The sequence below is a fragment of the Triplophysa rosa genome, linkage group LG24 (genome assembly GCF_024868665.1).
Source record: "Triplophysa rosa linkage group LG24, Trosa_1v2, whole genome shotgun sequence".
NCBI lineage: Eukaryota > Metazoa > Chordata > Actinopteri > Cypriniformes > Nemacheilidae > Triplophysa > Triplophysa rosa.
In genome coordinates this window covers 75,539-94,119 of record NC_079913.1, presented here as the reverse complement: position 1 = coordinate 94,119, position 18,581 = coordinate 75,539, and the positions used below count along the sequence as shown (strand labels likewise).

At 41.9% G+C, this 18,581-nt stretch overlaps 2 protein-coding genes across 8 annotated transcripts; both read left to right on the top strand.

The window, feature by feature from the left end:
- The first annotated feature begins 35 nt into the window (after window positions 1-35).
- Window positions 36-4,260, top strand: si:zfos-932h1.3 (zinc finger protein 135). The gene is made up of 9 exons (XM_057324037.1): window positions 36-147; window positions 657-859; window positions 953-1,045; window positions 1,136-1,231; window positions 1,317-1,427; window positions 1,554-1,695; window positions 1,773-2,439; window positions 2,529-2,560; window positions 2,634-4,260. Exons 1-9 carry the CDS (start codon window positions 123-125, stop codon window positions 3,995-3,997), a joined length of 2,733 nt encoding a protein of 910 aa, XP_057180020.1. The 5' UTR covers window positions 36-122; the 3' UTR covers window positions 3,998-4,260.
- A 446-nt stretch (window positions 4,261-4,706) lies between these two features.
- Window positions 4,707-17,538, top strand: prr5b (proline rich 5b (renal)). 7 transcript variants are annotated; one of them, XM_057324042.1, is made up of 10 exons: window positions 4,707-4,887; window positions 4,985-5,078; window positions 12,162-12,269; window positions 12,813-12,893; window positions 13,296-13,344; window positions 14,528-14,585; window positions 14,792-14,883; window positions 14,967-15,107; window positions 15,188-15,326; window positions 15,410-17,538. In XM_057324042.1, exons 1-10 carry the CDS (start codon window positions 4,860-4,862, stop codon window positions 15,874-15,876), a joined length of 1,257 nt encoding a protein of 418 aa, XP_057180025.1. In that variant the 5' UTR covers window positions 4,707-4,859; the 3' UTR covers window positions 15,877-17,538. The 7 variants fall into 7 exon arrangements, with proteins under 7 accessions (XP_057180025.1, XP_057180024.1, XP_057180031.1 ...); XM_057324041.1 differs by having other exon boundaries at window positions 12,150-12,269; XM_057324048.1 differs by lacking the exon at window positions 4,707-4,887 and having other exon boundaries at window positions 4,999-5,065.
- Window positions 17,539-18,581: the final 1,043 nt, after the last annotated feature.

The window sequence follows — 18,581 nt, the reverse complement described above, 5'->3', positions numbered from 1 at the left end:
CTTTTGCTTAGGTAAACGTCTCAGCAATTCGCGGCACTTTTACTCTTGAAAATTTCGACCGGAATTGACGTCACCACACATCAATATCCAGTTTGTGAGCGAGAGCTTCAACTCCATTATCAATGGATGAAGAAAACTCAAACACAGGTATTTATAACACAATTTTATTCAAGCAGGGACTTCAGTGCCGTAAGATCAGCGACGCAAGCAGGTGAACTTGTCATACAAACAGCAATATGTCGCAAAACAAAAGTGCAATGTGTGTGTTTGTCTGTAGCGATTTTGAAGTGGATCATTGTTGCGCACCGTCAGGGCAGAATGTCATTAATATATGATTATTCTGAAGTGCGCAGTGTGCGAATTGTTTCTGGCTGCCTCTGAAAGAGAGACCTGTGTGTGTTCTGTCAATGACCGACTGACAGGCTCATAAGCTCATGTCTGATATCTAAAACAAATCCAGATGACATTTCAAGTCATTTATACGTGTATTTACACCTATCTGCTGCAGCTTCTGAAGCATTTTGTATTCTTTCAGCAGGCGGAGGATGGAGTGTGCACTGTATACTGTGTGAGAGACTGTATCCCACAATGCACTTTGCACAGCCTACACGTCTTTAGGTTTGACTGTATTTTTGTTGTTGTTTTCTTCTCCTCAGGCGTCAGTCTGACTCTCTCTTCTCTGCGGCTGCTGGTTCCACCACTGCACCTGATGTCTGCCTTCATGTGGCAGGTGCTGCAGCGGAAGAGTGTGATGCATTATGGGAGGCTGGAGGAGTTTGTCTCCATGGTGACAAAGACGCTGCCGCAGCTTCTCAGTTACAGACAGAGAGCTCAGCTGAGGCTGGGTCTGAGAGCGAGGGTCAGTCTTCATCATCATCATCATCATCACACACATCTAACATGTGACCTTGCAGTGATGTGATTGTTGTCATTTTTGTTGTTTTCCTGTCAGATGGTTTTGGAGCTGTGTCGCAGCCCAGCTGATGTCAGAACCATACAGACCCATCTGGACCGAATGCAGATTCCAGCAGCGGCGGTTTCAGAGGTGCGATGTCTACTCGGGTCACATGTTTCGTTCTCGTTCAGTGTGATATTAATTATGGATATTTAGCGAGATGCTCATGTGTTTTCTCAGGGCGTCGATGCTGACGTGAGACCTTTGGTTGCAAATTTCAAGGCGTTGGTTCTGGCGCTGCTCAAAGACCCGGTTGAGAGAGCGTATTTCTTTCAGGTGATAGATCGTGTTTAAAGTCATTCATCTCAGGTGTTCTGGTGATATGTGTACTATGTTATCTGTCTGTGCACGTGTCTTACAGGAAGTGTTTCCCGTGCAGTATGGTGCTCAATACGACACTGCTCTTAAAGAACTAATGTGGGATCTGCTCTCTCGCTTGGAGAAACTATTTCCTGTTCCTGACTTGAATAAAGTACAATATTCTGAGGCGTCTGCTGGGATCTATTACACCAGTTAGATTCTGTGTGTGTGTGTGTGTGTGTGTGTGTGTGTGTGTGTGTGTGTCGTCTGCTGTTCACTCTCTCCGTCTAACACACAGACAGTTTCGTGGCTCGCTACTGCCCCCGCTGGTTTGGAGGACAGCATGCAGACGAATCCAGATGACCTGCATGCTCTTCTGCAGCAGTACCAACTGTTCGGAGGTTCAGAAACTCCTTGTTGGCAGAAAAGCTCCAAACCGGGTGCGTGAACCCACAGACTAACTCATAAAATGTAATGAAGTGTGGATGAGATCAATAAATTGTCTTTTGTTTCTCAGGGTCTGTTCCTCTTTCCTCCGGTGACTGTATCTTCTCCACGCTGTCCATTCCTCCGTCGGTGCGAGTGCTTGTTGCCGCAGAGCCGCTTGTCTATCACGTCCAATCAACCAGCGTGGCCCTCCTGAATCCCGCCGCTCTGGGTCACCTGGACACCATCATCGTCACCGACTACACAGAAGTGGAGCTCAGCACTCAGGAGGTGCTGGTGGAGGAGGAGGCTGTGACGAGCGCGTGTGTGCAGGAGAAGGAGGAGCAGATCCTGTTAGCTGACGAAGCCGCCAGCTGTGCGCATCAAACCACCTTAGAGGCCAAAACCACTCGACGTGACGTCACCTGTGAGATTGCGAGCGTTGCCACAGCGACTACATCCCATAACGAGCTGGCCGTCACAAACCCACAGAATGAGCAGAATCTCCAGACGGGCGGATCCGGTCAGCTGAGCTCACGAGATGAGGACGACAGCACTAACATCTCTCCTGAGGCTGGTGGAGACTCGTCTGGACTACAGGCGGTCGAAACACCACCTTTGAGTGATGACGGCCGAACACCCGCGACACGGAGGAGACGAAGACGACCAAGGAACAGTGCTGACACCGCTGACAAAAACACTAGTAAAACTCGGCAGCGTCGAGCAGGACCTGTCAAACAGAACAGCACAGAAGAGAGGTGACGCTGGTTTTCCACTGCTGGTGTGTGTGTGTAGTTTGTTGGATGTAAGATTTTAATATCGTGTTTGCTTTATTTGTTTTTTTCAGGAGTGCAGACGCATCACCTGCAGAAACTCCAGGTAACACGCTGCAGATGCTTGAAAATAAAAATAACATTGAAGTTCATTCATTCTGAATGATTGTTCTTCACAGATGCGGCGGATGAGTTGTCGAGCAGACCTGTTGCAGAGATCACAGCGTCACATCAAACACACTCACCTACCACAACCGAGCCGGCGGCCTCCGACAACTCTTGCGCTCGACACGCGTGCAAAACCTGCGGCCGAATGTTCACCCGCAGGTCCGACGTGCGGCGACACCAGCTGACCCACACGGGGGAACGTCCGTTCAGCTGCGGCCAGTGTGGCAAGTGGTTCCAGCACTCGTGGGATCTGACCAAACACTGCCGCAAGACTCACGGCGAGGCCACCTTCACCTGCCAGCTGTGCCGGAGCACCTTCGCCAACCTGCGCGCGCTGACGGCCCACCACAAGAAGAGTCACTCCGGCGAGCTGCCGCATTACTGCTCCATCTGTGGCGAAGCCAGCCCGACGGCTGCCGCTCTCGTCGAGCACCGCAAGAACCACAGCGCCGCGCAGCGTTACCTGTGCGAGCAGTGCGGCGAGGGATTCGACACCATACGGCAGAGGTCCGCGCACCGCCAGTGCCACCGCAGGCGCCAGCAGTTCAAGTGCCCGCAGTGCGACAAGACGTACACGCGCCGCACGGACGTCAAGCGACACATGCTCAGTCACACCGGCGAGCGGCCACATCAGTGCTCCGTCTGCGGTAAACGCTTCGGCCTTCGCTCAGGCCTTCAGAAACACATGGTCACCCATACAGACGCGAGGCCCTTCCGCTGTCCACACTGCCCGAAGAGGTTCACGCAGCTTTCCATCTTACACCGACACGAGCGCATGCACACGGGCGAGCGGCCGTACCTTTGCTCGCAGTGCGGGAAGCGCTTTCTATCGCACGGCGAGCTCATCAAGCACAACAAGACCCACACAGAGGAGAGGCCGTACTCCTGCCCACAGTGTCACAAGGGCTTCAAGTTCAAAAGAGCTCTGCAGGATCACCTGCTGTCTCACAGCGGTGCTCGACCCTACCCGTGCACCTATTGCGACAAGATGTTCGCCAAGCCCTTCGCCTTGAACCGCCACCATCTGATCCACACCGGCGAGAGGCCTTTCTCCTGCTCCCACTGCGACAGGCGCTTCCTCACCTCCAGCGAGCTGGCGCTTCACGAGCGCGTGCACACGGGCGAGCGGCCCTACTGCTGCTCCGTCTGTCCCAGAAAGTTCCGCAGCTCCTCTGAGCTGTCGAGACACAGACGCAGTCATTCACAGGAGCGGCCGCACCGCTGCGGGTACTGTCCCAAAGCCTTCGCCAGCGCTGCCAAACTGAAAAACCACATCCGAATTCACACGGGCGAGAGGAAGCCCAGGCCCTCAGCAGGCGGTAACCTAACTGCAAGCGTGCCAGAGATGGAGGCTATAACGGTGATTTTATCCTAAGACTGATGTGTGATTCACAGTTTCTACATGATGATTCCAGCTCTTTGTTTGTTGATGTAACTTGGAATTGTCGGCTGAAGATCAGATGATGAGAGATGTGCAAGTTTGTGTCTATTAATCTCTAGCTGCATTTGATAGTTCTCCATCTTCACACCAATAAAAAACTGAATTCATGTTTTAAAGGCTTTGTTTATTTGCCTGCTGTTTGTTTTGAAGATACTGATAAAATGTTCCTCTGTATGACAAGTGTTGGTTTGTTTATTTGTTTTAAAGGATGAGTGCATTTCCTTTAGTGCAGTTTAAAATCATCTCAAGATGTTGATTTGTGTGCGCGTGTTTGCTTCCACGTGTGTGTTGCATATTTTGATTCTGCTGCAGGTTTGAGTGATGCTGTGAGGAGAGACTTTAGCACAAGAGGTAATCGTGTCATCACAGAGAACAGACATCCGCTCGGGTTTGTGTTTGAGTTTGTGTTGTTATGTCTCTCTTCAGCAGGCCTGAATGAACGAGAGTAACTGACCTCAGATATTTTGCTTTATTAAAGCACAGGGTGATCTGCGTGTGAATGTGTTTCTGTTCTTCTATGATGGTGGTCTTTTATCAGAAGTGGGACACACACACAAGTCTTCATGAATAGACATCTGTAACAAAAACACTGTCCGGTCGTCATGAGAACCTCTCTTTGTCTTTGTTCTCAGTGCAGAAGAGACGCTTCACTCTGAAGGATTTTTGAATGTTTAACATCCATCAGCACAACTTTAACTCTTAACTTCACGCTTTTACTGTACTTTTAAAAAGTCACAGATTCATAGCAAGGTGAACCTGTCTTCAGGATTCCAGAGGTGTGTGGGGTCAGCGAGAAATGCAGATCTCTTCTCCTTCTCATCATGGTGAATTTTCTTCATCTTGCGTTTGTTTTGTCCTGAACCAGCAGCCACATGTCTTCTGTTTACAGTTAACACACAGCTTCATGCATTTATTCAACAGAAACAAGGAAATTATCGTGTGTTGAGTTCATCGGCTTCTCATCTGAAGATCCGCAAAAGAGAAGCAGGAATCTCATCTATAGTGAGCAACACTCGTAAGAAACATCATTCTCTCTCTCTCTCTCTCTCTCTCTCTCAGATGATTGAGCACATATAGTGAATCAACAGACTGTTTGTCCGTGGGGGTATTGCAGAAAGCTGGTTATGTGACATACCCGGGGGAAGTGTAAGGTTAGGTTAGCTGATAACCTCAACTTTCGGTTTCAAAAAGTTTGAGTCCCAGTATTAGTTGATTTTAAGGAAACGTTACTTAACTTTAGAGGTTGTCTGCGCATGTGTGCGCTTTTAATAGCTGACACACACATGAACACTGTACAGTTAGTTTTGTGGCTATAAATCATTCCCTTTAAATGCTTTTGAAGTTGGAAAAATGTATTTTAATGTAACTTTAGAGATGGTCCCTAAATTCATGAATATCGAAAGTTTAATGTCAAACCAACTTTATGCCAGTGAAACGCAGCAATGAATGTGCATGCTGAACGTGAACATGCTTTATATGCGCCACGCGCTCGTGTGTAAACACATTAAGACAATTCATAATATAATCTAAAATAAAACAGTACACAATGTTCGTTAATGTTCCTGTAGGAGCTTGTTCTGTTGACAGACAGAGGCTTCAATTCCGCAAGTAGGCTACAGTTTGCAAAACTGTGCGAACGGATTGCGAAAGCGTGGGCATATGGCGACATTTGTCATTATAATAACGCCATATGGGCACAGATTATGAATTTGTGGGTACAGATTTCAAAAACTGAGGGGAAGGGGATGGTTTACAAAACCGAGAGCATGGATTGTAAACTCATGGGTGCAGTTTATTAATCCGAGAGCACGGTTTGTGGGAACAGTTTTAGAATCTGTGAGTATGGATTTTTAAACTGAGGGAACGAATTACAAAACTGTGGCCACGGATTTGCGGGTCTTGTTTTTTTTTTCTCCAAGGGGTGACCAGACGGGCTCCGCACGTTTCAGAAAGGACGTTTAGTGAAAACTCTGAGTAAATTAACCCTGAAATGAGGAAAACTCTGGGTTTTCCGTTTCAGAATGTGAGGTATTTCAAACCCGAGAAAGCGCGGTAACTCAAGCCCGTTTCTAAAGGAGAGGTCACTACTCAGAGTCAGTAACCATAGTAACTTACTCTGTGAACCTAACCTGGTCGGGAGCAGGTTTTCTTTGTTAAACCCAGAGTTTATTTCGATCTCCCCCCCCCCCCCCCTTTTAAAGCGCAAGTGGTGTAATTCACTAATACAGTCATTCATGGCACACATTTTGATCACACAGAGACCATCTCAGTGACATATATGTCATAGTGCTTTAGAGGATTCATGAAGAGGCTGCATTCATTCATTGCAATGTACATTGCTTTCAGGAGAGCAATTTAGGACCCAAGTGGAATTTTGTCATTTCCCTGTGCATTTTTATTAAAACTGTACCGTTTTTCTTTACAGTGAATTAGATACATCAAAATATATCCATTCTTACATCAATAACATCAGCCACCGTACGTGTATTACATCAGATCGTAATTTTCTATGGACGATGAGAAATGACTTAATAAAGTGCATGAATAAAGAAATTAATAAATACAGACATACATGAAGCGATATAGGAAATAAACAAGTCATTTTGATGTGCAGCCATTCAACTTAAATCTGCTCAGATCAGGGTTAGAACCGGCGATCAGTCTAATTTTGCACGAGAGTCTGACGCCCTGCAGGTGTCCTATACACCATGACATCTCATTCGCGTAACTAGAGCACTCATGGCGAGTGAGAACATACGATTTTTTAATTATTTCTGTTGTTTCATTCGTTTAATGATTCATTTGTTTGTTTATTGGTACACTTATTAATTTAAACTTAAGTCATTTTCAGGACATCAGTAAATCCACTGTATGCAGAGCGGAAAGTGTGCCTCACTCTCAAGTGCTTTCTGCCGCCATGTTGCTTTTTTTGGTGCCGTTGCCATGGTGAATCGTAATATCGGAGCTCCATTGATGATGGCTTTTTATAGTCGTGGTGCACGCGCTTAACCAAGGGTAAGCCTGCCCAGAGTAAATTGAACTAACTCAAATCAGCTGTTCTGAAACCAAAAACTCAAAGTTTCTCATTTCTAAGTAAAATCAACTCTGAGTTCAAGGTTTAACCTAGGGTTGGTTGAACCTCCTTATTGAAACGGGCCCCTGGAGCCGACATAAAGTTTGGGTTAACGCATTAAGACCTCATGGTGCCCCTGGGCAACAGCCCCAGAGGTGATGTCACTAACATTTCACTAACATTGAAATCGTAACGTAACGTAAAAATCACTAACATTTTTTTAACAGGTGTAAATGTTGTGCGTGCCACAAAATGGGGGTACAGGGACACACACACACACTATAGTTTGCATGTATGTATTCACATTAGGGGGACAATGGAACAATGTACAGATTTTCAGGATTAATTCACCAAAGTGGCATTCACCAGATTACAATGTATAGCAAGGTTATTCATAAAAATAACATGAAACGTTATTGTTACTATTTTAACTGCTATACAGCTATTCAAACGCTCTATTTAAGCACAGTATGTGTATATTCTTCTTACTAAACGATCACATAAGTACTAAGATAAAAGTGTACTCCACTAAACAGGACACATATGAATTGATTGCTATAGTGATGACACCGACCGTTCTTCACTTTCACTTTAAAACCCAGGTTTGGATCTTCAATAGTGGCCTTACTTCCACGTACTATTATTAGCATACATTATCGGCACTATAACATCTTATTTCTGACGCATGCCATGTATATATACCTTTATTAATCAGTGCTAATCCCGGCATTTTTAGTCTCCGCTACAACAATGCGCTCTACATCGTTCCCGCTTCCATCTGTTTGAAGATTAAAGTGTAGGCTACACGAAAGACGACTCGCCTCATAGCAGTCACTTGTGATTGGCTGAATGTTAATTCACTCAAATCTATGTAACTAACCAGATAACATGGGCGGGAATTTTGGCGGAGGTGTGTCGAAAAAGTACGGAGGACAGAACCATTTTTATCTGAAAGTGGGGGTATTCCCGCACATGGTGCCACGCCCATTTAGCGCAGATGCGTGACTTAAGTCTTAAAAAACAAGTGCTTATGTACATTTATAAAAAATATATATTTTGTATTGCGGGTTTATTTGGTGCCCCTAAAGTCTTGGTGCCCCTGGGCACTTGCCCAATTGCCCATATGGTTAATCCGCCTCTGGGTTTAGCTGACGGTAAATTAAACCTGCTTTGTGGAATTCCCACTGGTCTGACAGAATCACACTATTGATATTTGTTTATTTACATGTGATACGTATTTGTATCACCTCAATATTACAGGTTTTTAAACTATGGTTAGTTTTAATGCCGTGTTCTGTGACGCATCTATACAATTATTTCATCGACATGGCCTTATTTTTAAGTAGGGTTCCGGATGAACATTTATGTATGTGTCTAAGATCTATGAAGGTAGCGTTATATATTTGACCTACCTAGATGACCTTTACATCATTTACCGTATAATGTTTTATATTTGAATCATATAAATCGTAATTTTGAAAAAGTAATTATTATATAATCCTCAAACCTCTATGAAGCGTTTATCCAAAGTGTCTGATAAACGTCATCAAACGTCAATCATCGTATTGTAATTAAACGGTTATCAGATGAGAATTAGAATGTCTTGAACGAGCGTTAGAGGATCCACCGGTAGCGCGCATCCCTAGTGCACGAGCGAAGTCGCGAGCCAGTCGGACGCGCAGGAGACGCGATCAAACACCGAAAATCTCGGATCAAACTAAACTAACGTTAGCATAAACTAAACTAAAACGTAAAATAGTTAAAGTCTTAAGAATACACACATGCAGATATTCCTCATACGAGCTGCTGGAGAGAAGAAGAGAAACACGCGGTGAGTTTTTCACATTTGACTGTCAATTACACACACAAAAAATCTTTCTAGGGACTTCTCTGTAGTGAAACTGTTACTATTTGTATTTCCACCATGCTGTTTTTTGTGTAATGTGCAGTATAAGAATATTTAATTTTATAAGATTGTTTTGTCCTTGAGAATGTGACACACCTGTTACTGTAGTTAATGACTGACAGAAATCAATCACTCATATAAAATATCCATAAACAACATTGACTGCTTGTGTCCATGTAAGAGAATCAAAAATCAAAACAAAATCACTGTTGAAATAAATCAGATAAGATTGTGTGAGTCATATAATTTCATTGCTAGATCTGCTAAATGACTAAATGTAAATGTAAATCTGCTAGTGAGTTATTGTTATTGATAACAGGACGGTCAGTCAGTCATGATTATATCTAACAGAACACTACTTTGGTTAGTTTTTATATTTTTATTTATATTGGTTGTTTTTTAAAGAGGACTTGTAAAGACAAATGTCAGATTTAGCACACTTCTAGAGAAAATACAAAACTCTCTTCATGTTCTTCGATACGCACGCACGCACGCACACACGCACACGTGCTACATCCACTGTGTAAACAGCAAGAGACAAGAAGCAAAACTCTTTCTTCTCTCTCTCTCTGATAAGTGTGTGTAACAGAGAGTGAGAGCGATGAGTGTGTGCCCGCGTGTGAAACAGAGATATATATTTTGTGTGTGTGTGTCTGACAGAGAGAGAGGAGTTTGTGTGTGTCAGAGAGAGAGAGAGAGAGAGAGAGAGAGAGAGAGAGAGAGAGGGAGGGAGGAAGGAGTTTGTGTGTGTGTGTGTGTGTGTGTTCATGTTTGTATATCCCGGTGGGGACCTAAACCTGAATGCACACCAACACATGGGGACTGTGTCACTGTGGGGACCAAAATTGAGGTCCTCATGGGCAAAAAAGCTTATAAATTGTACAGAACAATATTTTTTAAAAATCAAAAAATGCTAAAAGTGTTCTATGATCTTTAGGTTTAGGGGTTGGGTTAGGGGATAAAATATACAGTTTGTACAGTATAAAAAACATTACGCCTATGGACTGTCCCCACAGAGATAATAAAACATACATGTTTATGTGTGTGTGTGTGTCTGGACAGAGAGAGAGATAGAGAGAGAGGAGTGTGTGTGTGTGTGTGTGTGTGTGTGTGTGTGTGTGTACTTGTACATCTATATTTGTGAGGACCGGTTTGAGTTGTAGACCAGCGGTGTGAGGACAAGGAGAGTAAAGTGAGGACATTTTGGCCGGTCCTCACTTCCAGAGACCCCTTTAAAGGCTGTTTGAGGGTGAAGACTTGGTTTAAGGGTTTAGGTTATAATTAGGTTTAGAGTCAGGGTTAGGGTTAGGCATGTAGTTCTGATGGTTAGGGTAATGGGCTAGAGATTGCATTGCGTCAATGTATGTCCTCATAAAGATAGCTGCGCAAACGTGTGTGTATGTCTGACAGAGAGAGAGGAGTTTGTGTGTGTGTGTATTAGGGCTGAAACGATTCCTCGAGTAATTCGAATACAAAAAATCATCGAGGCAAATTTTGTTGCCTCTATGCCTCGTTTAATCCATTTAACTACAGTACACGGAGCGCTGCGTTTCCCCACGGACCGTTATTACTGACGCACAGCCCGCTAAACTCTGTTCATGTTACAGGCTCTCAAGTCTCCCGCATTCACCGAGACACACGCATTTGAGTCTGCTCACACGTGTTTCTCATGCTGATAAATAACTGATAGCTTATTGAAATGGTGAACTGCTCTTTTACTTATTTTTAGTCTATTTTGCGAGTGAAACTTGTTTTCCGGCTGCATTGAGTCCATCAAACTAGATGCGGACTAGTGGATGCCGAATCCTGTTATTTACACATGTCATCTGTCTGTTCTTCGTGTCTGAGTGAATGAACTGCACAGTTTAACGTGCTACACGCGTGATGCTCATGAATTTATCTGCACTGAATGAGGACATGCACACATGAACTTCATCTCCAGAGTTCCTCTGAGAGTTTATTTCAGAAGATTTTACTGAGTGAAGCTAAGACACTAAAAAATAAGCGTCTTCCGACGACCTGCCAAAATAAAAGTCCGGTTAACGCTGATATTTTTATGTGGACAAATATATTACTATTTAATAGTAAAAAAGAAACTAAAACTAATTTAGATAAACTAAATGCATTATGCATAAGCTGAAGTGAGTTGTTTACCTTTGAAATTATTCTTTCTATTTGTATTAATGATTCTTATTTATACATTTGTATTAGGCCTATATTGCATTTTGAATGTAATATGGCAATGGAATGTACTAAATGGGTTTAGTTTTCACAGCAATAAATTTAATTTTTCTAAAAAGGATACAAATTAGTTGTTCATTTTAAGAGACCTGTATTATTTTCTCTTGTATATTTAGTATTGTTCTTTAATAAAGAAAAAGTACTTACTATCCGAATACCCGATTAATCAATGGAGAAATCGATTTATAGTAGAATCGTAGAATACTCGATTACTAAAATAATCGATAGCTGCAGCCCTAGTGTGTATGTCTGAGAGAGAGAGAGAGAGAGAGAGAGAGAGAGAGAGGAGTTTGTGTGTGTGTGTGTGTTTCACTTCCATATAATGATGAAGAGCTGTTGATCCTCAGAGAAGTTCAGACATCCGTTCAGAGCTCAAGCAGTGATGGAGTGGGATTGTTATGTATCTGTGTGAGTACACACTGTCTGTGTTTTCTTTCTTGTGATTGATGAATGTTTGTGCTGTTTACTGTTGTCTCAGGTTTATTTTCTCTAGTCTGTGTTTACTTTGTATTTTTTTGGATAATGGTGTAAAATGGCAGTTTTCACAGTATTGCATAGTTAGGAAACCGCTTTACATACATTTTGGCAGTTACGATGGTAAAAAGAAATAAATCACCACCTGTATTTACTCTGTTTGTGCTTGTGTGTTCGTTCGTGTGTGTGTGTGTGTGTGGAGGCCTTTGTAAGGAAGTGGTTGATTTGTGAACATTGACTAGTAAAGCCCCTCCCTCAAACCACACACACACAGAGAGAGAGAGAGAGACGATAGAAGTGAGGAAGGAGATGAGTTTTACTACACAGTTTGATGGAAGTGATGAATCTCTCTTTTCCTCCTCTCTCTCTCTCTCTCTCTCTTTGATTATGAGGACTCTTCACAGGTTGAAGTTGATGAGTTCTGTCAGTGTGAGTGATTTGAGTCGATCTGTAGCACTGGACAATCAAAACAACCAGCAGCACAGAGCAGGAACCAACGCTACCTGGAACAGGTACACAACACTCACAGTCTCAAACACACACAGAGACACGCACGCATGTGTGTGACGTTGCAATTGTGAATACACAGGCAAATAAACTCTTGATTGTGTTATTTCAGTATTTCATCTTTATTTGAAGTTATATAGAAGCAGAATCATGTTTGTTTGTGTGTGAAATATTTGTGTATGTGTTGGCTGCCCACATGAGTTGTGTGTCAACAATACACAGACACACACTGCCCCTTATGTGTGTGTGTCAAGAGAACTTTGTTTCTGTTCCTACACACACAGAGAGGCTGGAGAACAATGCGTGTTTGATATCACTGATGCTCTTAGGTGTGTGTGTGTGTGTGTGTGTGTGTGTGTGTGTGTGCGTGTGTGTGTGTGTGTGTAGGAACAGAAGACATGTGATTGTTATTGTTATTCACATTTTGCTGATGGAACATTTCCTGATAAGTGAACAGGAAGTGTTTGACTTCAGTCCATCTGTCAGTGATGCTGTTGAAGACATATTTAAAGTGACAATGTTTAATGATGTGTGCGTGTGTTTGGCAGGATCCATAATGCCGTGATCGCTGTGTTTCAGCGTAGAAATTTGGCAGAAAATGAACTCTACACACTGAATGAAGGGGTTAGGTGAGTGACCTTTCACCTTTAAACAAATGACAAAACATAAAACAAACCCAACAGACACTCATGTTTGTGTTGCTATACTAGTGAGGACATTACATAGACTTCCATTGATTTTATATCAGGCTTATGATATATTCTATCCCCTAACCCTAATAATCAGACAAACATGTGCAAGACATTAGATTTAAAGAAAAACGGCATTTGACCGAACTATGAGCCTTTTTATTTCGTGAGGACAAGTAAAATGTCCTCACAAGTGGGTTCACAAGTAGTTCACTGTGGTACTGAGGACATTTGGCCCTCACAAATATAGCTAAACAAGTACACATTCAGTGAATCTTGTATGTGTGTGTGTGTGTGTGTGTGTGTGTGTGTGTGTGTGTGTGTGTGTGTGTGTGTGTGAAGACAGCTGCTGAAGACAGAACTGGGCTCTTTCTTCACAGAGTATCTGCAGGTAAAGCACACACAAAATCATCATCATCATCATTGTTGTATCTATAGCTTATACAAGAAGATGCAGCAGTGTGAACAAGCCAGCGGAGAACTGGCTCTCCTGCTTGAGTCTGGTTTCTCCCAAGATTTCATTTCATTTACATTCATTTATATACTGTATATCATTGGAGTTTTGGTTGCTTTCTCACTGGGAGCTCTGCTGACATCAGGCTTAGGGCTTTATAGCCAAATTGAGCCCTCAATGTATGAGTCAGACTGATTTACCTGATTGTCAGAAACTGTTCAAAAGAAGTATATTATTTAATTGAAATATATTATTTTGAAAATTATTACTTCTGGAAACTAAAAATGACAATATACCAGAACAATTTGCAATAATACCATTAAGACTTGTACACACCGGGACAATAATCACGCCAGCTTTTTTCGAGACGTTTTTCAGCGTTTATACCCAAACGATTTTGTGCAAATTCACTCCCTGACATAGATGGCACTTAAATAAAAACAGAAATACCCCTTTACACAAGGTGGCGCTGCACAACTTTCTAAGTTGCACAATATTTATATATAAATATATATATTTATATAAATATATATATATATATAATATAAATTATATATATATAAATATATATATATTTTATATATATATATTTATATTTGGGGCAGTCGTGGCCTAATGGTTAGAGAGTTGGACTCGTGACCAGAAGGTTGCCGGTTCGATCCTCAGGGCCGGCGGGTAACGACTGAGGTGCCCTTGAGCAAGGCACCTGACCCCTACTTGCTCCCCGGGCGCTGCAGTGATAGCTGCCCACTGCTCCAGGTGTACGTGTGGTCACCACTTGCTGTGCGTGTGTTCACTACTCTCTGGATGGGTTAAATGCAGAGGTCACATTTCGGGTATGGGTCACCATATCTGACTAATAGGTCACTTTATGTACATGTACATGTACATATATATGTACATATATATATATATATATATACTATATGTGTCTGTGTGCATTTGATTTTATTCCCTATTCTATTTCATATTACAAATGAGGTTTATCTTATTTTTTGGTGTGTGTTCACCTTATGTTGTTTTTCTGCTGCTTTGATTCAATCCAAATTGTAAATAGCACTATAAAACCATAATGACATGGAATTGCCAACCACTGAAGAGTTGTGTTGTGTTTGTACAGAATCAGCTCTTAACAAAAGGAATGGTGATCCTGCGAGATAAAATTCGCTTTTATGAAGGTTCGTTTTTGAATGAAAGGTTTGCTAATGACAATATGACGTGTGTGTGTGTGTGTGTGTGTTTTCTGAGCTCTATCAGATCGAGGCGGTGTTGTTGTTGTGTTTGTGGTTGTATGATGACATCACATCCGCTCAAGTTCACACTTGTAGTTCATCACAGAATGAGTGTCTCACTCCCACAGGTTTAAAGTCATTTCTGATTGCAGGTCAGAAGCTTCTGGATTGTCTGGCAGAGACGTGGGATTTCTTCTTCTGTGATGTGTTGTCCACACTGCAGGCAGTTTTCTATCCCGTCCAGGTGTGTCTAACACGGCTCATACAGAAATACACACCTGAACACATTTGATTTGATTTACTCAAACTGGTGTGTTGTGTTGTCAGGGCAAAGATCCATCAGTGCGCCAGCTTGCGCTGTTACATTTCAGGAATATCATTACACTTAACATCAAACTGGAAGATGCGCTGATGCGTCCACGAGCCCGAATCCCTCCGTCAATCGTTCAAATGCTGCTCATCCTCCAGGTGATAACACAACACAACATGACCTCTGTGTGTGTGTGTGTGTGTGTGTGTGTGTGTATAATTAAACGTGTGTCTGTCAGGGGGTTCACGAGTGTAAAGGTGTGAGCAGTGATTATCTGAAGTTGGAGTCTCTGGTACAGAAGGTTGTGTCACCGTATCTGGGTACACATGGTCTCTTCTCCAGCGACGGCTCTGTCACTCAGTGTTCGTGTTTGTTGGGTGAGTTCAGCACATCTGCTCATGATTCCTGTCATTAAACACAGAGTCTGCTGATTTAAAGCTTTGAAATATTTTTCTTTCAGAGAAGCGACTGCAGCGCCACAGTCTGCGATCCATCGACTCGCCTGTAAAAAACCCAGTGGTTCGCTCAAAAAGCTACAACATCCCGATTCTGATGCCGGTGGCCGAGTACGAGTCTGAGAGCAGCGCGGGGGGCAGCGTGAGCGTCCGCCGTCATTCTGTGTGTCAAATGACTTCATGTGTGGAAGAGACGGCCTTCTCTGAGGTTCCTCCCAGCCCGCTGACGTCCTTCACCTCTCAGGCTGAAGATTCTGAAGATCTGGCACGTGGTTCTCTCACGTCTTCACCACCCATACTCTCTGAACTCCGGGAAGCCCGCGACACCTCCTTACTTCCCAGTCGTCCGTCCAGTCCAGAGACTGTTGTGGATCAGATTCTGGAATCGTTGGACTTGGACACTGAGGGAATCTTTATTGATTTCCACTCCAGCTTGTCTGATTTCAGCCACAGAAGTGAGAGTGTGGAGTAACTGTTGAGGTTCAACACAAAACACATTTTTACACACTGCTGTTTTAACTGTGCAGTATAGTGCTTCATTCAGAACACAGAACATTCAGAATAATAAATGATCAATAATGCATACTTTCATGAAATGTGATACAATTATGACCATCAAAGTACAAATAGAGATGCGACTCTGGAAGGATAGTTTTTATGCATTTTTAAGTTTAACTGTTTTTTTTAAAGGCACAGTTCTTGATTAACAGCGGCCACTAGGGTTGTATTATAGATTTGCCTCAAATCGCTCAGTCCAAACACGACGGTGGCCACCACAGTGCAAAAAGATGTCGTGCTCATGTTGACGCAGGGAAGAGATTTTGCGGGCATTAGAAAGAGCGATGTCTTATATATTACATAAAATAAAAGGTCTGTGGATTTTAAGTTTAAAAAGGATAAAAGTCAGGCAGGAGCTGGACCTATGTTAATATTATAAAGACTTTCCAGCAGAGACACGTTAGGACCTGAGGCTTTTAGCAGATATGTACTCACAGATATCTATGGATTACTTTCCAGCAGAGAGACGTTGGAGAGAAAGATCGTCTAAAAATCACCCCAGAGGATTCGGATCAGTATGTGAGTAATATACTAACATACCAAGATATGTTGTTGTTGTTATAATATTAGCTGTGTGACGGAGCAGTTTTGAGCGTCATTGTTTATATGGAACCGCTTTAATATAGTACTCGTCCAGATACTGGAGAGAGAGTGCGAGAGCGCGTTGGAGCTGAATCTGGAGAGCGAGGATCTGGAGTTTTACTCAATGATGAATAAACTTTGTTAATCCGCGGGTCACATGCGGTCTGCACCGGAGAGCACGATCCGTACGGATCATCCCGTGATCCGTTTTACCACGATACCGCAGCGGAGAGGAAGAGGAAACGCGCGTTGTAGAGTTGTTTGTCCGTTTAGGGCTGCTGTACAAAACATGGCGGCGAATTCAATGTATGTAGGCCCGCTCTGTATGTAGATATAAACAGCTTATTCTAAGGTATTACAAACATAATGGTTCATTACCTAAGGTCTTTATACACCTCTGAAGAAATAGTTTTATATTATATTGCATTTCTGTCAATAGATCCTCCTAAAAATGCCGTATTGTTCCTTTAAATATCCAATAATGTAATTTTTGAATAAAATAACCCTTCACTGATTTTGAAGAATTATAAATGTTATTACAGAGAAGTTGATCATTAAATATGTTTGTCCAACAGTAATGTAATACATTTCATAACTTAGGGGGCTTAAAAAATTCTTGTTCGTGTTCTACTCATTTTTAGTTTTAACTTCATTTGACATCCAGATGGGAAAATCTGCTTTGTTGTTGATTCAGTTTCCATTTATCATTTATGCTCAAATATGCAAATATACCTTCAGACGCCACCTTGAGTCACTTGAGTGTCATTACAGAGAAGAGCTGATCTCAGATCAGAGCAAATCAATGATCATTCTTGAATTTCATTAATCAAGTAATTTAAACAGATTCTAATGTCTTTATCTAAAAGCTTTTGAGTTCAGCGAGCGGCTGTGAGAGAATCAATGGTGTGAGTTAAATGCTTATAAAGTACTCATTGGCTCGGTACAAAACTCTCAATTCTAAAGGTGAAGTCAGCACAAACCCCCGCCCCCATCCCCCCCCGGCGGGCAAACAGTGGTGAGGAACCCATGACTTGATGTATTTTTCTTAACTGAAAACAAAATGTGTTGCTTTAACACAACCATTTTAGATTTTACAAAGGCTGAATACAGAAAGGTGACCATTCTCAAACACAGTTTTTCTGGCATTTTATGAATAGAAATGTATCATAAATTTAGTGCAGTTATACTTCTGATAAATAAGACCACAAACCCAAATAATTGATGTTTGAACATTGGACTATTGAATATGTTTTTGGTTTAACTAAAATTCTATTTAAAATGATGTCTATTTGAGGGGGGGTTTCATTGAAAAAGTTTGAGAAGCACTGCCTTAGATGGCATGTCATCATCTCCAAAACTCAATTCTCTGTAGATGCCCACTACCGTTTTCTTTATGCACAAAAGGTTATAAACAGTTAGATTTTTCGGTAACACTTTGTAACACTATTTCGGTGTTCTATTTGTTAACTATTATTTAATGCATAAGATAACATAAATTACCAATGAACAATACTTTTACAGCATTTATTAATCTTAGTTCATGTTAATTTCAGCATTTACAAATACATTTTTAAATGAATGCATCATGAACTAACATGAATAACTGTATTGACATGAACTAACATTAATAAATGCTGAAAAACTAAATTTACTACTGTAAACAAATGCAACCTTATTGTAAAGCGTACTGAACTTTCTAATGCTTAACAAGGCTATTATTTGTTTAAAAATATGAGAAAAAAAAACATTCATATTGTGAAATAATAATAATAATAATGATTTTTTATTTTAATAAATGTATCTACACATTTGAGAAAAACTAGCCTTCATTATTGTTTGAAATGTGTGGTAAAAATGTATAAATGTGTGGTAGGTTGAATGACTGATAAAATCTTGTCCCCACTTGGTGTTTTATTTAAAGTCATCATTTCTATTAAAGAATTAACATTTATGCAATTGTAATTGCAGGCTACATTCATTTAATTTGTCACTTCAGATGCAGATTCTGATACAAATGTCACAGCCATTGTAAGTAAC